At 39.8% G+C, this 27,875-nt stretch overlaps 1 protein-coding gene across 1 annotated transcript; it reads right to left on the reverse strand.

The window, feature by feature from the left end:
• Positions 1 to 9,533: 9,533 nt before the first annotated feature.
• On the reverse strand, positions 9,534 to 27,731 carry mrrf (mitochondrial ribosome recycling factor). Its single transcript, XM_032539095.1, has 8 exons — positions 27,598 to 27,731; positions 24,811 to 24,981; positions 24,516 to 24,668; positions 18,233 to 18,351; positions 16,054 to 16,061; positions 12,729 to 12,812; positions 10,661 to 10,820; positions 9,534 to 10,387 (listed from the first exon to the last, which is right to left on the reverse strand). The coding sequence occupies exons 2-8, from the start codon at positions 24,977 to 24,979 to the stop codon at positions 10,310 to 10,312; spliced, it is 771 nt and encodes a 256-aa protein (XP_032394986.1). The 5' UTR covers positions 24,980 to 24,981; positions 27,598 to 27,731; the 3' UTR covers positions 9,534 to 10,309.
• Between the last annotated feature and the right edge of the window lie 144 nt (positions 27,732 to 27,875).

Below are 27,875 nucleotides of genomic sequence, written 5' to 3' on the forward strand. Positions count from 1 at the left end.
TTTTGAAACTTTTTGTTTGGTTATGTAAATGGGCGTTTCATATTTGTATTTTTTATTTTCAGCAGGCAGCTTTTTAGAACTCACACACTGACCAAAAACAGAGCAACAAGAGTGAAATGGACAAAATTCATTGTGTCGCCCGAAAACAATCCAAATGAAAACTAAAGCCCCAATTTTTGCTGAATGTGAAATAAGCAATGCTAACAAAAATTTCCATAAGAACTTTATATGGTGTAATATTCAAAACTCTGAAACCTCTATTTATTTCAGGTTTTACAGTGGGCTTTAAAAAATTTTTCATAAAACATGCTTTTAAATTGATAAAAAGAGGAATAAAAAAAAACCCGGGTTTGGGGAAAATTTTTTTTAATACCCAAATTAAAAAAGGGTAAAAAACCAACCCTTTTAAAGGGCACCAAATTTTTTTTGTGAAAGAAAACGATTTTAAAAAAAAAATGTTCCCTTTTTAAAATACAGGGGTCATAAAATATACCCCCCTTGTTAAAAATTCCCCTAGAGGGAGGAAATTTTTATTTTTAAAAGGGGTTTTTTTCCTGGTTTTAGGATTTATGCATCCGGATAAAGTTCCCTTGGCCTTTTAAATTTAAAAAAGCCCCCCATCATAAATCTCTTCACCCTGCCCCTTGAGATAGGCATGGGGTTTTTTTTCATTTTGACTAATACCCCGGTTTGATTTTCATTTAGAGAGATTTTATAGAAAGGGTTTCCCCTTCCTACTCTAAATGGTGGGAAAGTATTGAGGGGATTTGGGGGTATTTTTTCAAAGGGGGAAGGGAAATTTTATCAGGATGCAAATATCCTTTAATCCAGGAATAACTTTTGGGCCCTTTTTTTAATAAAAAAACGGCCTTTCCCTATGGGAAATTTAACCTTGGGGTATGTATAAAATTATGACCCCTGATTTTAAAAAAGAACCTTTTTTTTTTTTACAAAACGTTATTCATTCACAAAAAAATTGGTGGGCCCCCCAAAAAGGGTTTTGGGTTTTACCTCTTTTTTTTTTTAGGGATTTTAAAAAAAATTTTCCCAAAAAATGATTTTTTATTCCCCTTTTTTTGTCAAAAAAAGCATGGGGTTTTGTAAACTTTTGAGAACCCCTTTTAAAGGGACTAGCATGGGGTGTTTTAATTAAAGGGCCCTTTTTAATTTTTTTTAATAAAAAACCGAGGTAAAATTTTAATTTCCCCCCCTGTGGGATTAATAAAAGGGATCATTATTATTATAACCCTTTCCCTTTTGAAAACTTGGGTTAGTTTTAGGGGGTAGTAAACAAAACCCCATTGCCCCCCGTAAAGAGAACCAAAGGGGGAAAATTTTTGGTCATAAATGATCTACACCCCTAAAACTAAATATCAACAACATAAAAATAGTTGTAAAATTTAAAACAAAAATTAACAAGGATTTTGTGCCCCATACTCGGGGCTGTTATTTTAAATTTAAAAAAATAATCGTTGCGTTAAAACAAAACACCCACCGAAATTCAACCCTCATGTTCCAAAAAGGGGAAGGGTTTCCCCCCTCAGCTGTTGGGCTGTGGTTTTTCATGGGCAACCCTTTTCCCAAATTTAAAAGAAATGGCTTGTACATTATTTTCTTTATCCTGAGATGTTCTGCTTTGCTCAGCAAGTTAATGAATACATCCTGTAATCTGCAATCACAGCAGTGACTAATCGTCTGTCTCTGTGTTTGTTCATGCAAACTGGTGAAAATAAGATATACTGCCAATCTAGACAGACTTTATCAGACCTCTTAATGTTCAAAAAAAGAAACATTTGCATAAAAGAGTCATCAGTTAAAATATTCTCTTTCTTTTTTGAATATTCCAATGTGCAATGTTTACACTTAGTGACTGCCCTAGTATATTTAATTAAAGTTTCTCTTTTGACTTACATACACTTACTTACAATACAGCATCATTCCAAATAACAACCCATTCATCCATACATCTTCAGCCGCTTAACCGGGACAAACCAAATTGTTACACATAAAAATAATGCGCCGTGATCTCAGGTATTTCAACATGAAAGCTAGGGCTTTTCAGGCAAAATATCTTGGTATTGTAGATTACAGTAAGAAAACGGCATAATCGGAAATACCAGATGGGTTGCGATATTTTGGAAAAGAAGACGGTTTGGTATGGACAAAAGAGAAGTGGTTTATGACGCAAGAGTGGTTTGTCAAGCATCTCCTCAAGTTTACATCATTTTTATAATTCAAACATGAAAACAAATTAAACTTATGACTGTTCTCTGTCTAAGAGAAAACAACATTCACTCTGAACATCCACCTTTTAAGTCTTTTGGATGGGAATGTTTGATATTTCAAAGATTACATTTGGGTATAGTATTGCAGTAATCATGTTTCATTATTCTCACTTTTAACATAAAAATGTAGAAACGACAGCGTAGGCCTATTAATTATCATTGAGTAGTAAGTATTTATTTTGTTGTTATTCTTATTTAATATCTACAAGCACTATATTTCTGGTAGTTTCAGTCCCTGTCCACATCGTTTCACTAGATGGTGCTATCCTCCTTTACATGACGCCTCAGCGTGAGCGCTGTAGGTTTCTGACAGTTGATTATTAATCCATGAAATTTACTAATGTGGAAAAGGGTCAAAGGGAAAATAATTTAGCCACAAAACATGCCAAAAGCTATTTTTGCTGGCATTTGATAAAAGGGAAGGTTCTTCTGAGGTAACTCTTGTATCTATTCTTCCATGTTACGGTCTATGCTTTGTTATCTTATTGTAGTCTTTGTCCGTTTTATCGTTTCACTTTTTTTTCTTTTTACAAAATTCTTAGCTCTCAGTCAGGCTCAGTTGGTATGTGTGTGCTTGTCTGAATGCTCTAATTCTTTTACATAAGTGGCCAAAATACTGTAGCAGCAGCACATAAACAGGAAGACTTTTGAATGTTTTTTTCTCCTGCATTGTTAATTTCTTTGGGGCATAGTAAAAATTAATAATTAGTGTTTCTGTTCTGAAAATACAACTGCTTTGTCCAGCTGTCCAAGATATTCTCATCATCCATTTAATCTGAGAAAAATGCTTCTCTCTGAAACTCAACTCCCAAACATAGCTGATGCTATACCTCACCCCCCCTTTCTAACACACACACACCACACACACACACACACACACACACACACACACACACACACACACACACACACACACACACACACACACACACACACACACACACACACACACACACACACACACAGAGTTAACCTCATCAAAAAGGACGGTCTCCGACATGCGCGGCCCCCATTTCCTACTTCAACTTCAACCTCCCAGACCAAAGAGGTTTCATCATTGGTAATTAATATTCTAGGGAAGAGGAAAGCATCAGGAAACAATTATTCAATAATGTATGGATGTAAATGCACACTGTGTCCACACGAAACACACACACACACACACACACACACACACACACACACACACACACACACACACACACACACACACACACCACACACACACACACACACCACACACACACACCCACACACCCACACACACACACACACACACACACATATGCACAAGCACATATATATCACCATGATCGACTCTTCCTCTCTTCTGAGATCAGGTTACTCTCGTACATGTAATACAACTGGAGTGAATGTAGTGAATGTGCTGGATGGAGGGTGCTGGCTTATACACACATGTTGTGTTCTATATTCTTAGTAAAATGTTGACGCCAGATAATGTTACTAAACAACTACACTATGGTCAGATTCCAGCATAACTTCTGCTTTTATGCAGCCAACAAGTTACAGTAAGATGATACACTGATGCAAACTGTGACAATTGTACATCAATGTAGTACATTAATGCCTTCATCAAACCAAATAAATAAGCAAGCTTTACAACTCAAAATATATGTTCCAGTTTCAAAAGTGTGTGTTCCAGACCCGCCTAGAGTAAATATGCCTATTAATTTTATAAAACAATATGGACAGTCAATGGAGGGAATAGAAGTTAAAAGTAGAGGATCATAGACATAAACTGACATTAAAGGACAAGATATATGAAGATGTGGTATAACATGACATTTTATGATGATAAATAATAGGCTATGATAACTTTAAGCTCATCTGAACAGTGGTTAACTGTCATGAAATGAAAAGACAAGACAGGAAGAAGACAAGATGATGGTTGTAATGTGACACGACAAGACTTAACATGACACGACACATCACATTAAAGGACATGTCCTGATGTATAGTATATATGTTTATATGTAAAGCACTTCAAAGTGTCTTGTTGAAAGGTGCCATGCAAATACATAAACTGTAGACTGTATGCCTTGCCTATTTTTGTGATACAGTAGATAGTAAGTGCAATTATATGTGCAAAAGCAGTGAAATGGGTGAATGTTCTATTTCGATGCTGCAACTTGGCAGTTTGACAGATGTCAAGGTAGCTTTGTGGCTAGATTCTCATTTCCAATAAGGCACAGGTCTGTTCATCCCAACAGCTTTATGGCCCATTAAAATAACCCTAAAACCCACACATTCTCTATATTACTAAGTCATTTAAATCAAAATTGCAAAAACCATACCGGTTATAGACTTGTTAAAGTACAAATAATTTTTTCCTAACTGCAGTACGTACTGCACAGTGAAAGGGAGGATAGGGCATTGTGGGTTGATGTGTTGATGTAAGCTAAAAGGATGCCACATAACTTCAGTCTGCATCCCCATAGTCTCTGCTGGCTCTGACCCAGTCTGTCTGGTAATTGGGATCAGATGAGTGGCAGCAAAAGCGAGGCGACCTGGGTTCTCCAGGACTCACACTAACCTGGAAGCATTTATTTTATGGAAAAGATGTTTAGTTAAAGTGCAGCGCTGCAGCCTAGCCCCTCTAATGACTCTCCAGCTCTTTTGCCCAGGCCTGCAGACAGAGCCCTGTGATGGATATGACTGGTGAAACACACACACACACACACACACACACACACCACACACACACACACACACACACACACACACACACACACACACACACACACACACACACACACCACACACACACACACACACACACACACACACACACACACACAACACACACACACACACACACACACACACACTTCCATCACTGTGCACTGTGATGGATATGACTGGTGAAAGCTCTGAACACTGTTTCCTGAGTCCTTCACTTCCTTCCTCCCAGGCCTCGGTCAGCCAAGCTGAGCCAGGTTTCACTAGACTCGGGTCGGATTGGATTGCAGATTAACTGGCTTCCTGTCCAATCCGTTGGCTGCGTTCATCTGCTTTCCTAACGGTCCCTTTTATTTATGAGCAAGCGGTGACGTTATTGAGGATGAATGAGTCTCTTCAGGATGGATGAGATCCTGGACGTAATTGTTGATTTACCGAGGGACAATGTTTTTTAGAAGTGAATTGGCGAAAAGTTTTAAGAAATGCATTTATATTTTTTTAGAGTTTCAGAAGTTTTTTGAAGCGGTTATTGCACTGCAAAAAATCTCCACCCGAACAAGACATTTTGTATATTTTTTAGCCCTGAAAGTCTTATTTTCATAAGACAAGTGGGAAAAAAAATATGCCAGTGTGGGTAGATATGCTAGTACAAATTACTAACTTGAATCAAGTATCATTTTTTGTGATTATAGTGCAGTCATCTGTCTAATTCTACCTTGTTTCAATAAATTCACTTTTCATTGGAAACAAGTAGAAATAATGCTTGTGCAATAGCAGATTTTTAAAATTAGTTTTACTGCATGAAAACGTGACTTTCAGCCTGAATAAAAGAAAATTACTTGAGATAACATTTAACCTGTAGCATTGATACGAAACGTTTTCCTACCTGTATTTGGTCAAAGACGAGTGTCTGCTATAGTTTATTCAGTCGTTTAAAGGTGCAAAAAGAAAAGAAAAATATATTTTCTGGGAAAAAATGTCCAGATATAATGACAAAAATCTAAGTAAAAACGTTGACATATTATAATAAACAGCAGGTCGTGCCAGACAGATTTGTACTATTTTTTGTTTTTGTCCTTATTTCTTTGAAAAAGACTTGGCTGAGTACTTAAATTGTAAATTGGGTCCATTGTCATTACCTCCACCATCCCATCACTACAGGGCTCCACCACCACCCACCCCACACCTCTAATCCTCCTCCCTCCCTCTCTCCTGCTGGCAGCCCTTGATTACACTACACGTCTCCTGGGGGAAGGTTTAAACTCCTCAGAGATAGTAATATCGAGGGCACTACTGGCTAGTCACTTCAGATCAGGGCGGGGGGGAGGAAATGGCGACGGACATAAAGCTAAATATATAATTCCTCCCATGCCGGTAATCACGATGTCCAGACGATTTGAAATGACAGTTTAACCACTTTAAACTGAGGAACGCTTTGTTCAGATTTGAGAAGCAGGAGGTGTGTGCTGAAGCGTCTGGTTGCTCACTACGATGGTTGGGGAGCCTCCTCGTGGGTATAGAGGCTGTCCAAAGGGGCCCGTGTGGTCCTCTCTAAATGCACGTTTAAACTCCATTGACTTAAAATGGCTCGCAGACCAGACAGGAGCAATTCTGTGAATGACTGACATGCCAAGAGCTCCGGAAGGAAACACTCTCACCGCTCGGTATTAGTTCACCTGATTATTAGGATATCCAGCTTCCTCCTAAAATGGCCGGCCATTTCCCTGTTAGAGGCAGTAAGAGCACCCACCTGGATTAGGACTAAACATGGTCTGCATTACACCAGGCACAACAAGGCCTCATGCCACACATCTATAAATATGAATAGGCTAATCTGCACATATTCTTTTCTGCAAGCCAGTTACTACATCTCCGAAAGGGTCAGATATACTCTTATGAACATCCAATCCATTATAAAAAAAATCTTCAATTTGCATATGCAGAGATTTTCGTTCCAGACAGGCTCTCTCTGGGTGTGTGTCCCCCCCCCACCTCCTATCATCAGATCATCACATCGCAAGAGGAGAGTGCATTTTGTATTCACATGCTGATTGGATCCTTGATGACATCTTCAGGGTGGCTTCACACACTCTGAAACCCTTTACACTCCAGAGGTGATGAGAAGAGAGAGAGAGAGAGAGAGAGAGAGAGAGAGAGAGAGAGAGAGAGAGAGAGAGAGAGAGAGAATATAAGAGGTGTGTGTGTGGGATTTGTCCAATTCTGTCTGCACCAAAGTGGTCGGCTCCTCAGTGGTTCAGCTGCTGCAGGAGCATACTGATACTCAGAGTGTAATCACAGGCGGCACAAAGGGAAGACAGAAGACAGAGGGGGATCATATATATCCTTTCTTTCTATTTTTTCACACACACAGTGGCTATTCAATATTATGTAGGTTGTGTCGGGAAACTTGTATTAGACCATGGTGTTGAGCTTCTCTCAAAAGATATCAATACTGCAATAAAGGAATCTGCATGAAAAGAAAAGAAATTGAGAAGAATAATGCTAAGAGGGGAAGAATGAAGTAAGAGGAGATGGAGAGACTGCAATAGAGAGGAACAGTTACAGGATTTAGATTTCTTTTCCTAATATGAGTTTTATTAGTACTCTTGGGGCTGTATTTGATATTTGTGCATTCTGAAAAGGGATGAATTTGGATTTAATAAGCACGCTGCAACACACATAACTTCAAAAATTACCATTTTGCTAATTTAAAGTGAGGCTGCGCAACTTTTGAAAGAAGAAATAATGTATTTTTCCTCTTACAAATGAAAACTATCACTACTCAGGAGTTTTGCTGCTTCAGCTTCACATGGTCTGGTATGACCAGTGGCTCACGTTCACTACTCTTAGGAAACGTAAGGTAAATATTGCATTGTATAACTGAAATTACTGAGTCAATTTGCTGATTTATGACTCTTCTTTACTTGTGCTACTTTTACATTATATTTTAGCATTTACCATTATATAAAAAGACATCCTATAAATTTCCCCATCTGCCACCTTTATTAGCAAAAGTTATGTAGTCTCGTTTTACCTCTTGAGATAAATGGATTTAAATGTAATGTTCCATGGTGTCCTGAAATTCTGTTTTGAACGTCAAATTTGCATTTTTTTGTCATGCAAGAATCAGACATTGGTGCGTTTTTAGTTGAAATACAGCTTTAAGAGTTGTAAGTGAAAGCAGTAAGTCCAAAATGTGTAACTAGTTATCTATCAGTTGGACTATGAATTCAAATGTGTACCCAACTAATTTGTATATTTTTGTGAGGAATCACCAAAGGACACACCAATACTTACACAAAGACAGACCTCGATTGCTCTCACACACACACACACACACACACACACACACACACACCACACACACACACACACACACACACACCACACACACACACACACACACACACACACACACACACACACACACACACACACACACACACACACACACACACACACACACACACACACACACACACACACACACACACACACAACACACACACACACCAACACGGCGGTACTAGTAGTAGTAAACATTTGAAAGGAACAGGGGTAATTCACTTGATAAATGTCAACCAAAATGAAGCTATCAGCTGAAAGCAATTTCCTTGTGCTTGCATGTGTTCTGCGCCAGGGACTTGGGAGATTTTCACCCCTCCATCGATCATGAAGCCTCTGTTTTAGGCCAAGGTACACAATGCCCTCAAATTGCTGACATATGGACCCAGAGTCACCACAAAAACCTGCCATTTCCACCCCACCCCTCGTCTATCCCGACCCAGCCACTCCTCTGCTAAACTCTTGTTTATCCAACGACTCTCGTCTGTTTAGGCCATTAAAGCAAAGCCATTCAGGGATACAGAGGGCCAAGGCAAATGTAATAAAGCCACAATCTGTAGCGTGCAACTTGGCGCTGCTACCAGCTTACACCAAAAATGGCACAAAACCACCATAGAATCTGCATCGTCACTAATCCTCAATTAATTTTGTCCATTCAAAAACAGCATATTGATTAAGATTTAATTAGTAGTTTGCACTGTCGCAGTGCTGTAATCATCAAATGCCTGGTTGGTTATAAGAGCAAGTGTGTGGGCAAACCTTTAAAATGAAACCTGTCTGCCATGTGGGCTGCCTGCGACCAGTAGCAGAGAAAGCAAAATAAACCATGATAAAGATGAACACACCAACCGCATAATAGTATGGAATGCCTCTAGCTGGTGTAAACAGCAGATAGATGAAAGCAGAGACATGTGTTTGTTGCTGGCTAGGTTTCCCATTCATACCTTTCTGGTTATCGTTGCTCTTTGTATTCCTACTCATGCTAAAAGTCCTGAACGTGTCTTTAAAAGTGCAGTTATTTAAAGGCAAAGAAGGCCAAGTGCACATCATTAAAAGCCCTTTTCCCAATGGACAAATGTGGTGCCAGCAGCAAGGGCCTGGAAGTCTGTACACAGGAAAAGTCCATTATCACTCTGACTAATGGAGGAGGGAGCGACTTCAAACCAAAAGTGGAGAAAAACAAAACAAAACGAGAGAGAAAGATGACGCACATCGTATAACGTTCTTTAATGGAGTCCATAAATAATGTTACTTTCTCGACTTTATTGTTGAGAGTGTTGCCATATTATCAATCCTAGACACAGGCAGAAATTAGTTTTTTTTCTTTCTTTTTTTTACTCAAGTGCATTTTTTTTTAACAGACTTTGAATCAATGTAAAACAAATGTTTGGCAACACGCTAATCATATCCTGCGTCTCTGGAACAAACCCTCTCTCCCTTTCTCTCGCGCTCTTGCCACCAAGAAAAAACCCACAGCCAGTTTACATTCAGACGGGTGCGCTTGTTTTATATAAACAGACAGCCCTTGTGGGCAAGGGGTTTGATTAGGAGGAGGCCCACAAATCCCATTAAAAGTCAATTCGTCCCTTGCACAGTGTTTGTTTGAAGACAGAAAGAGTAACAAGGGAGGAGGAGGTGACTGGCAGTCTCTAGTTAGTTGTTGTTTCCGTGCCAATTTGTGTATGTGCACTGATGGTTAAACATAGATATCACCCAGCAGCGAAGAGCAGATCTTTGCCAGTGACGTGGGCAGGAACAGTGTTTGCCTAAACTTGTACAACAGGACCAAGACTTGTTCATCTGTGAGAAGCTTTCGGACTGTGAGAGCAGGATTAAAGAGCTACCTACCCAACGCATGATTGAGTCACTGTCTATTACAAAAAAAATAAGAATGACATGTTGCTTCTGTCATGTGCGTCCATCTGATCATCATCATCATGTTTAGCTACAAACAAAATATCAACCATAAGACCTTTTAGTCAGCCTAACAGCTCCTTGGTCTTGGCAGCAAGCTGTTTGTCAATGTCCTCTGCAATGTTGTCCGCCATCTGCTGAATCTGCGAAGGGAGACGGAGACAGAAAAAAGGATTTTAAATACACCACCACCTTGGGCTCCTCTTTTACCTCCAGTGTATGACTGGTAAAGGATGTGGTTGCCATAGTTTCGGATATTACTAGGCTCTAATTATAAGTTACCTCCTCTTTTCAGTTTTGTGACTCATCTCTTGCATCTAGCCACTCATCTCAACCTCCCTTTAAACTCCCCCTTCTCAAACTGACCTAGCAATTCTCTGTGTGTAATAGGATTGTTTTCTTTTTTCTTCTCCTACCTGTTTTTCCACGAGTCGTATGGTGTCCTCCGAGTGTCCTTCCTTGGTCTTTTTGACCTGTGTGACAGCATTAGATCGCACTTTCCTTAGTGAGTCTTTAGCCTTGTTGCCGAACTGTTTGGCCAGCTTGGCAAGGTTTTCTCTATGTTCCCGCGTTACTCTTCAGGGAAGGGAGGGGATGAGGGAAAAGAGAGAAAACAAAAGATAGCAGAGAAGAAACAGAACAGAGAAGATAAGAATCCATGGGCGACAGGTAAATGGATTATACCAAGCAAAGGTCCCACCACACACACACACACACACACACACCCCCACACACACAACACAACCCCACACACACACACACACCACACACACACACCCCACACCACCACACCACACACACACACACACACACACACACACACACACACACACACACACACACACACACACACACACACACACACACCGTGCCCTTTTTCTGTCTCTGTTTGCAATTTTGAAGATAGGATGAAGGATGATATAAGCTCGACTGTGGGTTCAAGTAGCAGCTCTTCTCAAAGCAGGACAATACATTTAGCAAGTGATGAAACAATTGCTGAGATTTTGTGTGTAAAAAAAAGAAAATGTTAATCTAACAGTGTTGGATAAAGGGTTCTTCTTACTTTTGAGAAGAGTTGCTACAGGAGAATAAGACAAACAAATCTAAAAAACTCTACTTACCAAGAAAGACTCTAAAACAACCACACAAAAACACATAACTATGCAGAGACAAACGAAGGAAAAAAAACAAAGTCCTCACTTGTGCAAATGAGAATGTTAAGTGCTTGTAAGCATGAAGTCTAATCATTTTAGTTCTGACTCGAAAGCTACCATCGAACAACAATCACTTGTTGAGGTCTCAGACCAGAGCTGAACCATCCGTCATCCAAACAACTTTGTATTCACTTTGCATTTTTTAATCACTCAGAAAATCCTTCTTCCCATTTTACTCTCCCTCTCTGTCCTTAATTGGCTTTTTTCTCAGTTGTTTTTGCCTTGGGGACTATTTGCAAACAATCCAAGTGCAGCGTCTATTTACCACCAACAATACGGCCTAATTACTGATTCCAGGGCCAATCAAGGAGCGCCTTCTCTTTGAAAATGCAAATGGAGGCTTGGAGCGTGCCGGGGATGATTGCAGGGGGAAAGCAGCGTGACTCTTGTCCTTCCTGCCAAACTAACACCTGCTGCTCCACACACACAACCCCCCCCCCCCCCCCACACACACACACACACCACACACACTCACTCACCCCCCCCCCCACACAACACCACACTCATCACTCCCCCCCCCCCACACACACACACACACTCACTCACTCCCCCCCAACACACACCACACAACACACACACACACACACACACACCAATGTGCCAATGTGTGTATATGTAAATAAAAATTTTAATAATAAAACACACACTGTATATACACACAGAGTGGTTTAGTGAGTGACGGATTGTTTTTTGTGAAATTGTTTGACTGGGCAGAGAGAAAGAGAGATGTAGAGAGAGAGGTCTAGTCAGAATAGAGAGTGTGACCTGATCCTCACATCAACACACTGGGGGTCTCCATACAGCTACAAACAAAAGTCCATAAATCTGTCAGTTACAGGTATTTATTAATGGAGAAATTTAAAACCATGGATGAGACTTGCTGTAAGGTTTAGGTTTATGATAATGTAGACAGTGTATTGATTTTTTCATTGATTTATTGGTTACTTATGTGGTCTATAAAACCTCAAAAATGTCAAATGGCTGTCATGGGTAAATAGATCATAAAAACTGAGGTCTTAATCTTTTTTTGTCAAATAAATGTAAGAACAAAACAACCATTGTACAAAAAATATCAATTAATATTTTGTTAATTGAGTAAATGATTGATCAGATTACCTAATCGTTCACAGATGTGTTAGTCTTAAATAATAGCGGTTGTGGGAAAAAAAAGAGGAGTAACAGAAAAAAAGCTAAAGGTGCAAGGAAAAGATCGAAAAAAAGGAAGGAAAGAGTTTCTGCCCATGGGGGTGTGTTTCAGAAAGAGACTCACTTTGGAACGGGCACCTTGATGATCATCCCGTCCACCTCTGGGTTAAGGTTCATGCTACTCTGTCTGAGGGCATGGGTGGCAGCGCTGTAGCCTGGGAGAGGGCGAGAGAGAGAGAGTGACCACACCACACACACACACACACCACACACACACACACACACACACACACACCACAACACACACACACACAACACACACACACACACACACACACACACCACACACACACACACACACACACACACACACACACACACCACACACACACGCAATTGTGTGGTTGCTTCGAGCCTGGTGTAAATGGAAAAGCAGCGCTGCAACCGCAGGTAGTGGCCCAGCTCCAGCTGGTAATCATTAAGGTGTCGTTGTGTGTCTGTGTGTGTGTCTCAGGGGAAGCCCATGCAGTGTGGAAGTGCCTTGGGCCACTGTCAGCGCTCGGCCCTGTGGGACAGGACTGAGAGGTTGCAGGGCAGGGCGTTGACCCATGCTGACCTCACAGGCAAGTCTGCTTGTGTGTTTGCGTATGATACATGGATACACATAAACACACATGTGCGGCTGAGTTTGTATGTATTCATTTTTTTATATTTATTTCTAAATATAAAATGAGCTAATTGCTTATTCTTAAAGATGGGAAATGGAAATTATCTTGAGGTGAGCACATGTATGTTTACTTTAACTAAGAGAACATGTAAACACTTATCTTGTATTGTAGTCAGATTTTGCATGTGGCCATCTCATTACCTTATGTGGGGGTAAAAGGGAGGTCTCTACTGGGTTTAACCAATATGGTGGAAGGCAGAAGTCAACACATTTGGAGATCAGAGGCCTTTTTTGGTCTTTAGACAGACGCAGGCACCATTGGTTTTTAAAGACTAAATTGCAGAACTAACAACAGAACATTTCCTCACACCGTCCTCTGTAATGATACTGCTATTTGTAGGTAATTAAACCACAGCTACAACTACAACAACTACAGTTGGAGGAACAATTCATTCAGTGATGCTCGCAAGACTTTTAAAAAGTTGTGTCGTAAATACTATTTCCTTACTAGGCCTCATCACAGAACAATTTGATTTTTAATTTAATTTTTCAGGATCCTGGTGTTGTATTGACATCAGACCCATTTAAATGTTTTACCTGTGCTTAACTGAAAGTAAGTTAGACCAGCCTAATGTCTGTGAAAATGGACATTAAATTCTGTTAAAATCTGGAATCATCATACATTACACTGTATGTAATGTAACTGAATATACATATTGGTGGGAATGTAAAGTAGACAAACAGATGATCTGATCAACAGCCATGTCCTGAACAGATCAGAGAGATTTGTCCCCACTAAGATCAAATGTGAAAATGAATGAAACTACATCAACAGAAATAAATAGATGGACATATATTTGGGACAAAACTGTTACTAAAAAAAAAAAACATCTGCAGAAAATTTCATTTTCAGCTGTTGTCTAAAATGGCTTATTGAAAAAGTTGGGACAAAAATGCAACTAATATTTCCCAAACACCATCTGTCTTCTTTTTAAAGGGAGGAGATAATCAGAAGAGCATTATGTGTTTTGTGATTGAACAAGTGATTCAGTGTCAATGTGGACGCTGGCTGGAGAGGCAGCTGTGCTGTAAATGCTCAATAATATCTCAACACAACCCATGATCAGATACACCGTTAACCCTTGTGTTGTCCTCCTGGGTCAAAAACGGACAAATATTTGACACTTTCGTCTTTTTTTCAGACTACTTTTTAGTTTTCAATAACACCACCTTACTACCACTAGTTTTACAGTACTTTTGGGAATTTATGGTCAATAACCCTCATTTATACAGAATTATACCTAATATTTGAGTTAAAAAAGCAGAAATTATGAATGATTTATGAATTATTTTGAACTTTGACTTACTAATAGTTAAGATCAGAGGAACATACAGATGAGTTTACAGTTGTATTTGTAAAGAGCATCGTATGGAATCCAATCAATTTTTTTTGTGGTAATTTGGTTAAAAGCCATGTTTCCGATATAGACATTTTTTAAAGAAGTCAAATTTGACCCGAGGACAACAGGAGGGTTAAGTGGTTCTGTCTTGGTCCATAGTCACACAACACATTGATATCAGTAAATTAATGTAGTGGCTTCTTCGGAATTTATTAAAAAGTGTATTTGTTTGGTAGCCATGCAGGCAGAAAAAGGAAGCTTGCATGTAATGTAAGATAAAAACAGCGTCAAACATAAAAACTTGATTCACCATATGCAATAGTCCAGCCAATACTACATAAGAACCAGAGACCTACAGCTAAACAGTGCATTCAGACATCAAACCAATTCTGCAACCGATTAACAATTCCCTTAGCTGAGCTTTCCAAATGTGCAAAGCAAGAAAAAAGAGCATATCATTTCCTTTATTTTTATTTTTTTTACCCCTTTCTACCTCACTCCCCACTCTCAACAGCTCCTTTTGGCGTTATCCGCTGGGGGAAAAAATGGCAGCGAGATTAAAGGAATTTATTTGTGTGCGTTAAATTAATTCATGAGGTTTCTTTCCCTTTGTCAAAATCATCCAGAGCACAGGCCTCTGGTTGCTCTCTTTGAGTGTGGGGTGATAGATTCAGCCCATACCTATGTTTGATTGTTCTCAGCATCAAATTCATCACCGTTTCCTCTCTCTCGACGACCACTCCGGTGGTTATGGAAACCGAGGGGAATTTCTCCAGATAGGCTGGGGAGGTTCTGGTTAATATGTTGAGGAGGAAGAGAAATTACACTGAAGTTCCACATCAAACGCTTGACGGCACGGATCAAAGCAAAGAGGCGAGCAGAGAAAAATGTGTGCGAGAGTCCGCGCTTGTGTTTAAAAAGTCCTGAAGAAAACACTTCACGAACAAAGTGGTGGGATGCTTTAACAGGAACACACTCATCCGAAAAACACACACACACACACGCGCCTGCACAAACGCATACACGTGCAAGCACACACGCATTCACGCACGCATGCACACTCAAGCACACACACATGCACGCACGCATGCAACGCATGCACGCACACACACAACACACACACACACACACACACGCACACACACATACAGATACACGTGCAAGCACACACGCATTCACGCACGCATGCACACTCAAGCACACACACATGCACGCACGCAGGGCAAACGCATGCGCGCGCACACACACACACACAAAACACACACACACACACCACACACACACACACACACACACACACACACACACACACACACACACACACACACACACACACACACACACACCACACACACACACACACACACACACACCACACACACACAATTGCCTCCTGATCTAAGCATGCTGGTAGCAGTTGTTAGTTTTGACTGTCCCTTCCCAGGCTGCCCTTTAATGAATGGATAGAAAACAATGGTAGAGCCTCTGGAGTGCTTGGTAATGGATAGGCATCATTATAAGTCTATTAGCTCTGGGTACTGAGGACTCACCTCTGTGTGGGACATGGGTAACTTAGGGCACGACAAGGGTAGTGTGTGCGTGCACAAGTGTGTCTGTTGGTGTGTGTGTGTGGTCTGTGGTTGGAGCTTCTGGAAAGAAAATAGACTCCCCAAAAGATTATTCAGCTGGATTTAGGTGGAAGACTGGATTTCCAGATTTAAGATGCTGATAAATACTTAGATTTGCATGTTGGTTTGTGATGTTTTGAAACCACACCTCACAGGTTCACAAAAGGTGACCGGTAGGAAAAAAGAAGGTGCTGTTGTAACAGACAGGTCGTTCTCCAAAAAAAGAAAACTGCCTTTGAATGTCATCTATGCTTGGTTAAACTGGTTAAAAACAGGCCACCAAATCATGTTGCAATGGCTTTTTTAAAACTTGTATTGTCCTAAACATGTTAAGATCTTTTTTATTGCCTCTCCTACTTATTTTATTGTGTTTAGCTTATGTTCTTAGCCATGCTAGCAGCGCAGAGGGTTCAGACTAAAATATCTCAACAATCTGTATCTCAACCCTGACTGTTCCTCGAGCACCACAATGAGGTCGAGATATGTAAAATGTCTTAACAACTATTGGATGGATTGCCAATAAATTTGGTACACAAATTCATGCTCCCCTCAGGGTGAATTTTAATACCAAATACAATGTTAGCATGCTAACACGTTAAAATAAGATGAACGTGATTCAAACATTATACCTGCTGAACATCAACACGTTAGCATTGTCCTTGTGAGCGTGTTAGCATGCTGACATAAGCATTTAGATTAGAGTACAGCCTCACAGTGCCAGTGGCGGGGTCGTAGAATGTTCTCTACCAAGCCCTTTAAATCATGTGTTATTGTGATTTGTTTTATTACTTTAAATAATTACTATTATCAGGTCTCTGAGTGACATATTTTACATGCAAACGTCACTTTGAAATTCAATATTCCTCTACATCTAAACTTAATTCCTCAGGTGGTACATTATGTTTTCTTGCATTCCTGTCTATGATTCCTAATTTTAGATATTCAAATAATGTTATGCATGTGTGTTTGTCACACTTTTAGCATAGTATACAATGCATATAAACACATTAACTGTATGCTGATTGGGTGGAATTTACCACCTCAACTCTATATTTTACGTCATTAATTTTGCATTGTCTCTTGATTTGTATAATTTACAAAAATACTTTGTTCAATCATATGTGCTTTTCACTACACGATACATATGTATAACTTTCTACTAAAATCTAATAATATTTGCACAGTTGCATTTCAAAAGAAGGGGAGCAGAAATAAATAGAACAAATAAAAATTATTTAAAAACAAAGCACAATGTAACTGTATATCAGCACAATGCCCAATAACATCAAAAGAACTAAATCCTCAACGCTGACTGTCTGTGGATACATGATTGCATAATGCCGTGTTAAATGATAATAAAAAAGCATATTTAGATTTTCCAGACCACCAGAAAGTCCGGCCACTAAAAATGTGAGTCGCCCCCACCGACCAAATTACTTTCTGGAGTTCTGATTAGCACAGTGTTGTATCATCTAAGAAGGAAAAGAAAAAGGAGTTAAGAAAGAAAAGAAAAATAATCCATTCCTTCCTAACCTGGGGGTAAAATGAGGTCATTTCCTATTCTGTGACAACTCACATGCAGACATAACCACATCTCAGTGCACGCACACACAGAGTTTGGGTTCATGTTGCTATCTTTCACCCGAGAACAAAGGGCTACCCGAGTGATCAATCAATTAACATCTGAGACCCCATTGGAGAGAGACAGGCCGGTCAGGTTTCATTTACACAGAGATGGGGGGGCTTAGAGTTCTGGCCTGCTCACTTTTTCCTTCTGTGAGGACCGTCTACCTGTCTGTGCTTTGGATTATTTTTTGTGAAGCTTTTAGTTACTGTGTGCTTTTCTGCGTGAAACAAACAGATACCGGTAGGATGAATCTGTACAAGTGTGTCCTTGTGTTTGTGTGTGTGTGTGTGTGTGTGATCGTCGTACCTCTGGGAAACTGCTCATGTTGACCATAATGAGCTGAGGGGATTTCATGGAGACCTGTCCCAGTTGGTTGAGAGGGAACTTCCCATCTTGTGTCGTCACCACAATGTGATCCAGAGCACCTAAACAAATACGGAGAATTGTTTATTCACAATTGTATTTAATTTTTCAGACAATTCAAGGCATCATTTTACTAGTGACGTGCATTGCACCCTGAATTTGTGCATCTACACATCTGAAGACCAACTTGATCTGCTAATATTAAAAACGTGAGCATTTACTGCAATTTATATATATTTGATTTCACTTTTTCTAAATTCAAGTTGAATATTGTCATTTAGTTCTATTTATTGTTATTATTTAAGATAATTAACATTTTAACAATGTCAACTGCTTGAAATTTTCTGTTATCACATATCTAGTTTTATGTCATAAAAAGGTATATTGTTATCAGATTAGTTTTGTTCTCAGTATAAGTCCCAGTATTGGTTGGGCTGTGGTAAATACGGCAGCTTTTGCAGACTGCAGACTGAGTGATTAACTGTATGTTTTCCATTATATTTAGTCCGACATATTAACAAATAAACAGACAGACAGATGGATGTGCAGCAGAAGCCACATTCTGCATGAGTAAGAAAGAAAAAGAATGTTGAGACCACTGTTACAGTGTTAAGATTTTCCATGATCTACTGTCTCTCCTCATTGTCAACACTAAGAAACAAAGGTAAGTTTGCCAACATGAGTGGACTTCTGTCCCGCTCTCCCTTCACTCCCTCACTCCATCCTTCCGCCCCTCTCCCTCTCCTCCATCTGGCTAACCTCAGACGCAGTTGTTTCCTCCTTCTCCACCTCTGCCTTACATCACTCGCTCCATGCTTACCCATTCGGGGTTGTGTTGGTGGCGTGTGTGGAAAAGGAGAGATGGGGGTGTGTGAAAGGGAGGTGTGCCAATGGTTTAATTTTAAAAATCTATTTATTATCTGATTTCAAGGGCAAAAGAAACATAGGCGTACCAGTCTGAGATTTGATGCAGAAGAAGAAATTAAAAATAAAAGGTTGGTATGATGTGATGAAATTAATACCTTTGATTTAAAGGCGGCAACTCTACTGGATCACTGACATGCTGTCTACCTGCCTGCCAAATATTCTGTCTCCCTCTTTGACTTCAAACATGTATTTGTGTGCAGCTCTAAACCTGCCTGCCCATCGCACAGTGCCTCTCTGTGTATATACAGACTGTTCACGCCCATATCTCTGACCTTCTGCCTGTCCATCTTTGTTACCCGTGCCGAGACAATGAGCACCTACACATCTGCTAATACTTTAGGAGAGCAGGCAGGCAGACAGACAAAGGTGGAGGGTGAGGAGGAGAACGGGGGTTGAGAGAGAAGAGGAAGGTCAGTGAAGGACGGCTAAGAAAGCATTGTTCATCAAAAGTTTTCAAATACTGACAATATAATGAATACAAAATAAATTACCGTATACTTCTATATGGACACTTGACATGCATTGCTTTTCATATAAAAATGTTTTGTTACTAACAATAAACAGGCAATATTATTTGTAAACTTAACATACTAGAGATGTACACAATTAATCAATAGAGGATTTCTCATCCGCCTAGTCTATATACATACCACGTTCCACTTCCGGGATTGCTCCGTTGCTGCCGAATGTCCCTCATTTAGGCCAAATATCCGTTACTTGGGCTTTCTTTGGGTTAGCATTTTAAAATCTGGTCGATTAATTAGGACTATGGTTAACTGCTCGTCAGATCTCTGCGGGGTAAATCCAGACAGCTAGCTAAACTATCTGTCCAATCTGAGTTTTCTGTTGCACAACTAAAACAACATTTTGAACGTACACATGTTCTACCAAAACAAGTACCTTCCAAAGGCAATTTTGCAGAGGCGCTGTTACGGCCTTAAGGTGCTTAGCACTGGCCAAGACGATTGTGATTGGTTTAAAGAAATGCCAATAAACCAGAGCACTTTTTTCTCCCATCTCGGAATGCTGCGTAAACTCTTCATGCTCCTCCGCAGCGCCGGGGAGGAAGGTCTACAAAGCGAGACTATCATCCACCAAACTGAGATGAAAGCTCAACAATCAATTTTTTTCAATGCAGTTGTTTTGGTCTGCACTAGAGCTCAAATGAGCTGTAAACACAACACTGACATACCATCACCTTTTAAGTAGTTATGACATGTTAGTTAGTGCTCTTTGGAGGTGCTGGTAGAAAGATTTGGTTTCCTTTAGACAGAGCCAGGCTAGCTCTTTCCCTCTGCTTCCAAGCTTTATGCTAGGCTAAAATAATCAGCTGTAGCTTTATCTTCAAAAAACAACATGAGTGTGATATAGGTTGCCATATCTAACTCTCTGCAAGGAAGTAAATAAAAGTATTTCGCAAAATGTCTAACTATTCCTTTAAGCTCCAACAGCTCTTATCTATGATAGGAAGACATATTGGCATCTGAAGGATATTAAAGTATTTTTTTGGCACTTTCTTTCCAGTATGGTTGTTGTTTAGTGTCTTTGTCTACTCTGTCTTAAAGTTTCCATGGAAACAGCTTGTTTTCGGGCCAGATTACCCATCTATGACTAACCACAATATGGCGGTCACAGCACTGATCCCCTCTCATCTATCTATGACTTTCTGCTACATGTTTGCCACACACAAACAAACATATGAATGCACACATACAGTATGCCTTCATTGCTACGCACACAACAGCACATACAGGCATACCCACACACAAATGCTCATAAGCCTAATGAGAGCCAGATGAGAGGTTCGTGGAACAAATATACACACACACTTGCACAAGACACATACACACATTCGGACAACTGACGTCATTCCATTCCACCATCTCATCTCTCCTGTCAGCTCTAAGTCTTGCTGTCTCCCTGGATTACTGTGCAGCTGGACAGAAGAGAGGAGGACGGATGACGTGGAGGACAGCAGTGAGTGAATAGAGAGATGGAGCGAGAATGACAGGATGGAGGGAAGGAGACAAAAAATGACAAGAGAAACAGAAGGAGATGGAGGGAACTCTTGCCCTGTGAACAAATGTTTCCCTGTGGGGTCAGGAAGAAATTGGAATCAAAAGTATGAGACACAGATTGAAATTATCATATGGGTGGAGGCCAAAAAATGAAGCTGGGAATTGTTGGAAAAACAAAAGAAAGGAGTAAGTAATGGAGAGATATAAAGGGAGGGACCGAAGATATAAAAATGACTCAGACCAAGAAATTGCTGAATGATGAGTGGAAAAAGCAAAAAGCTGTAGGGAACACGATGAAGAATGGACAGACAAATTATCAACAAACAACAACATTGTTGTAGGAAACCGACAAGACAAGACACTGAGGTGTTAACCATAAGAACATCAGCATTGTGTTTATGCTCTCTTGCATGTTGTGTAAAAGTAAAAAGACTGCACATGCTGCAGATCAAATGTCGCAGAGAGTGCACTTTCAACTGAGGAGGGAAAAGGAGTCAAAGCCCAAACACTTTAAGTTTTGAAGTCTGATTCTAATGGTAGCCTCCTCCCTCGGGAGCTTCCATTATACACCCCACCTCTGACTCCTCCAAGCCAAACTCTCATTTGTTAGAATCCAGAGGCAAAAAGGCCATGACCTGGATGTAGTTGGGGAAACAGAGGTCAAACTGGGGCTCACTCTTAGCCCTTCGGTGCTTTGTCAGGTAGATGCAAACAAACGAGGACTTACAGACTTTTATATTAAAGTAAAAATGTGCCTTTGATGTGCTGTTGAGAAGGAAATTTGTACAGTACATGATGCAGTTTGAAATAAAACCACACTGCAACAGTCAATGTACAATTTATGTATGTGTATCTCGTCAAATTCAGGCAAAAATCAAAATAATAAGGTAGTCCCATATGTGGCCTCAGCACTCCGTATGCTACTTTGTGATTCATACATGATATACAGTAGTGTTGTCTATGGCAATATTATGGAAATGAAAGTTTAAAGGTGTGTAGAGCCTACTCATGGGTGATCTCATGCCAGTTAATCTAGATGCAGAATGATATAATGTCGATCCGGATCAACAAAAGCACATTTACAGCATAAAGCCAGATATCAGCTGGCAGGCTTTTCGCCTCACCTTCCACTACAACAACAACCACAAATTTTGAGCAAGCAAGCTACATTCTGAAAATGGAAAGTTTTGAAGAAAATTTGGAATGCTGCAGGCAAGTTGCTGGAACAATTTCTTGGCCAAGATTGTGACTTGAGTCTGCAGGGCTGCTTGGTTCTTTCAGATTCTTCTTTTTGGTTCTTTTGAATAATTGTAAAGATTCACAAAGTTACGGCATGTACTATCAAACTGGGACGTTTTGGGATAGTTTAGAGAGAATTGTTATGGACAAAGTAACATTACACAGGGTGGTACACTGGTAAGAGCAAAATACGTATTTAGCAAATTTAAATAGCTCACTTTACTGTGTTGTGTGAACAGTTACCTTCATTTATCCACCAAAAAAGTTCCTTCCCGAGACTATTTTGCAGAACTACCATAGCGGTGTCTGGTACTTGTGATTGGTTTAAAGAAATGCAAACAATCTAGAGCGTTTTTTTTTTTTTATCTTATCCTAGAATGTATCTGTGGTGTAGCCAAACCTTACTCCACAGCACTGTCAGGATAGGTCTGGCAATGTGAGACTTATACAATTAAGTATATTCTGGTTTTGGAAAGAGGACGTAACAAACTAATAGAAGAAGAGAAGACTGCAGACATCCGTGGGATCACAGATATACCTTTGCAGATTGAACCTGCTGTTCAAATACTAACTCAACCTGTATGTGGGATAATATTCAATTTACTGCTTTTGTTCTATTTTTCTGGCTTTTTTTAATTCTTTACCCTGGGATACAACGAGGATGAACAGAAAAAAAACAAGAAAATATATCAGTTATATATGTATCTCAATAAAACATCTGCTGCACCGGTAGCTATTCTGCTGAAATGGGAGGATTTGTTAGACGAATTTTACCATGCACAACTGTGAGAATCACAGGATTACATATCACACAAAAATCCATCTGGTCAGGCCTCAAGTAATGCGTTTGTGTCCAAACTATCAATTTACGGCACAGAGAGGAGCTACTGCCAGCTATAGGTGTGGTTAAGGTGTGTGTTGACGGCTGCGGCTGTTCGTTCAAAACAACAATGGCGGTGATAGACAGATGGTTCAGGTCAGGTTAAGACAAACGTATCCCGTAGTGGAATGTTTTTACATGCATTTATACAAGTACTTTTGATGTCTTATTTTACAACTAAAACTAATTTACAGATACTTACCTACTGGGAAAATGCTTAAAATGGGGGATTAAACAATGTGGCTTGTGCAGATTTTGTAAGGGGGAAGAGGAGTCTATTTTAATATTGTAAATATTTTGGATGAAACATTTTGGATGAAAGTTGAAAAAAATGGATCTTTGTCCTTTAACCATAAAGTTTGGCAATTTAAGGAATGGTCAAGAAGTAAAAAACCTGACAACTTCTTTATTATGGGAAATCCTATATATGTGAAACTACAAAAAGACACATTTCCCAATGTTTCTGAAGTATCAGTTGGTTCTTAAAATGATGCTAATAGGAACAAAGAACAGAATTACATTGTCAAATGGGGATGTTGGGATATGTTGAGTCAGGGTGAGTTAGAAATAACATTGGAAGTAGATAAAGGTCATATAAAGGGAATATGTAAATACCTTGTTGTTTTATCTGTATATGGATATGTTTATGCATATATGTAGGCATGTATATGTGTAAATGCAATGTGTATATATTTATTTGTAGGTTTTATTCTCCTATGTTGCACTCTTTAACAATAATGGAATGCAATAATGTTACTTAGCGTTGCAAAGGAACCGCTTCTCTGCCCTCTAATTTTTTATTTGTTTTTTTTTGTTTTCTCTCCTGTAATTTGTCGTGGTTTTCAGCTGGTGGTACGTTAAAATAATAAAATTTAAAAATGTAATAATAGAGTAAAGGAAATACCAAGCTGACAACTAAATTAAACCCTTAAATTTATGACAACACTGTCACTGTTTTTTTTTTTTATCCTGCCATTTATTTCCACATCAAATGAATACTTGGCACTATTGGACAGCTATTTATATGAGCTTTTATCGGTTCTGTTTGTCTTGTCTTGTAACTGTAAAGTTTGGGACAGATACAGAGAGTGATGTATGGAGACACAGGAAGATAGACATCATGACAGGGAGTCCAAGAAAGAAGCAGAGATAAGCTGAATACCTGGCGAGGTTCGGATGCTGAGGTTGCGTGTGAAGTCATCTTTGAGTGCATTGAGAACAGCTGTCATGTCCCCCTTCACTTCATCCAGACTGATGATGTCTTCAACTAGAGCCGAATTAATATTCACCTTAGCTGTCTGGCCCTTTGCTTTGGCTTGGAACAGGAAAAGAGGGAAAGAAAGAAGAGTGGAGACTCTAAGATAGATAATATCTAATCATGTGACACACACTCATGCCAACAGAACCACAGAGGTTGTACACATGTGAACTCTGGTCTCTGCAATCTCCTCACTGACCTTTAGCCTTCTTGGTGGCATAGAGCCTGGTGCAGGGGGAGTAGTGGGTGGTGCTGGGGCACAGAAGTGGTGCACGGACCCTGGAGGTGGCCACAAGGGGAGACCTGACCTGTCGCACCAGGGACTGACACAGCAGGGGGCGCAGCACACTCAGGTGGTTCAAAGCCATAACTGAAACAGAAAGAAAGAGGAAAGTAAGAGAATAAATAAGAGAAAGTATACAAACACAACGCCAATGAGTTCAAACACCATTTGATTAAATTTGACAGTACACAGATCACTTGAAGGCACCGCTGGTAATATTCATTAAAATGAAGTAATAGCTCATAACAGCCAGTAGGAGGTAGGCCTACATCTTGAACTGACATTTAAGTACAATGCTCTCTTTTTCTATTAAAAATGTGATGATAATTTCTGACAAAAAACATTACAAAAAAGAGATTGGTTGCAAGTTACAGTTATTTTCAATATTGATGGATCTGCCAATAGACATTATTCACAGCAGACCTTTTGTCATGTCATACAATCCTTAACTATGGAATAACCACCTCCCACCTTGCAAACTGGCTTTCTATTGTGAACTGTGCCACTGAACCTCGGAGTACGCACAAGCACAGACAAACTCTAAGATGTCTAAGCCCACAGACACAAACACACACTAAAGCCCGTCTTTCACAGTCAGTGGCTGTGAAGAGCTTGTAGCACACTGCAGCCTGACTGAACTCCGCTATTGTCTGGTGTGTATTTATAACTGGTAGCTCTGAGGAAAAACAAAGTGCTGCTTTAAAGACACATGGTTACAAGTAAGAAAAACTTTCCCAAATCCATCACATTACTGAGATATTTTGTCTGTAAAATGATATAAAGCAGCAATTATTTTAAGTTGTGAGAAAAATGTATAACAGAAAAATCTAAAACAACGTATGTACTCGAGTAGTGACTGTAAAACTGAAGATTAAATGTACCCAAATTTGTTTTTGTTTGAGTGGAGATCTTAAACTCCTCCACAGGTCATTTAAAGTCTGAAAATGCCAGATACAATATGGATCTCAGTGTCCTCAATTATAAAAAAAATTAAAAAATCACTGTCTCTTCAATATCGCGGCGATATTGCAGGGTTGACAATTGGTGCTTACAAAAATATTTACACAATGAGATTTTTGATTAATACCCATCATTAATATGTATGTACTAACTAGGTGGGTAAAGGCAAATAATAGAAAAGCTAGAACATTCTGGTAAGTTTAAAAAAAATGACATCACTTTACGGTAAAGCAGCCTTTAAAACCAAGGACAGATGCACTTGGCGCAGCATCGCTGGCTCTTTGAGGTCTGGGCTGTAGGCTTCTGCTGCAGCCTTAAACTCAGCCTATGCATGTGATTGGTTCCTTGTCTTTGGTCTGTCTGTGTTTGTGTCTGTTTATGTGTGTGTTTGTGTGTGTGTCTGTTTCTTTATGTGTTGTTTTGTCTCCCTCCCTCCCAGCATTCCTCCTTGTTTTTCTTTGGCTCTGGGACACGTTCCACGTTTCACTGTATTGTTTATATCTGTTAATTCCTGAATATATATATATATATATATATATATATATATATATATATATATATACACACAAACACACATATATACACACACACTGTATATAAAAAAAAGATTGATCACAAAAAACAGGGACAGATATCACGATATTATGATATCAAAAATCCAAAAGTTGACATCCAGTCTCATATCACGATATCGATATATTGCCCAGCCCTATCCTCAATGGTTACTATAGCAATGCAACAAGTGCCTGGTGTCAATCAAACATTGACACCAGAAATCCAAACATATTCCAATGGCAATATTTAGGCTAGACTGTGGAACACCACCTACAATACAAACCCATAGCAGGCATCCATGGCTGGCAGGTTTCCTGACAAGCTGATATGATATGGCGCACTGTGGCAGAGCAGATAGGCTCAGATGTGGGACGATGACAGATCTCTTTAGAGTGGAAGTCAAGCAGAACAAGTGAAGTACAGGTGTTCAGTGAGATACTGTAGCCTTATATCCTGTAGATTTCACACACAGCAGCAGCTGCAGACACACCTCTCCTTCTTCCAGTGGCAGAAGCCAGCTGGTGAGCCTGCATGATCTCTCCTCCACACACTTTACAGTTTGAGCAGGAGATAATACAGCAATGTATTAGTTAATGTTTTGCCTGGCTCTGCCTCCTCAAACAAACTGTTCAGCATATAGGGCTGCAACTAATGATTACTTTAAATAGCAATAACCTCTGAATTATTATTAACTCTTTAGTCTATAAAGGGCAAGAAAATGCTGAAAATGATGGTCTCAACGTCACCAGCCTTTTTCTCATCATAAAGGCCACTGAGAGGAACATTAGCTGGGTAACTTCTGATGTAACATTTCAAGTTGAACAGATACTCTGACATTATGCATTATATCATGTAAGTGGCACCAGGTTGTTTTTTATAATTGATCCTCGAGAAAAGCAGGGGACACGAGGCTGTCGAGGCAGATACTATATAATTAGCAATAGAACGTAGGCCTACATAATAATAAGACAACTGACTAATCCCAACTCTTTATGGTGATGCGGTGGGAAGGTCGGTGTGATGGGGGCATGCAAAGCACTTCTTCGCCTTTTGTTGCACATACCACAGACAAAAAGTAAACACAAACCGCAACCACGTAGTTGCTAAACACAACACTGCCGTTAATTTCAGCTACGACCCGGCAGAACCCTACCTTCAACTGTAAATGACCCCAAACAGCATACTTACTTTCAAGTTTACAGCCTTAACAGAAGCATGTTAGCTCAGGAAAGGAAAAACCACAATTGACATATATGTCGTCATCATAACGCGCCGACACTTTGAGACGTCCTCTTTTGCGTTTGAAACGTCGTATGGAGTACACCGACTAGGCGGGGTTCCTGCCTCAAAACTACAACCCAAGGTGACTCGGAGTCTCGAGGAGAGGAATGCGGGGATGCCGAATATTAAACCAAGTGCATTCTCTCGACCGCACAGGCAGTTAAACAAACTACAACATCAACCTG

The sequence above is a fragment of the Etheostoma spectabile genome, chromosome 16 (assembly GCF_008692095.1).
Source record: "Etheostoma spectabile isolate EspeVRDwgs_2016 chromosome 16, UIUC_Espe_1.0, whole genome shotgun sequence".
In the NCBI taxonomy this organism is placed as follows: domain Eukaryota; kingdom Metazoa; phylum Chordata; class Actinopteri; order Perciformes; family Percidae; genus Etheostoma; species Etheostoma spectabile.

Bases quoted from the DNA above. Each gene is read 5' to 3' on its own strand.
- mrrf (XM_032539095.1), bottom strand. From the start codon at position 24,979: ATGGCTTTGAACCACCTGAGTGTGCTGCGCCCCCTGCTGTGTCAGTCC. The intron at 24,669-24,810 runs GTCAGTGAGGAG...TCCTGTTCCAAG, and splicing joins TGCCACCAAGAAGGCTAAAG to CCAAAGCAAAGGGCCAGACA. The intron at 10,821-12,728 runs GTGAGTCTCTTT...CCTTCCCTGAAG, and splicing joins ATCAAGGTGCCCGTTCCAAA to AGTAACGCGGGAACATAGAG.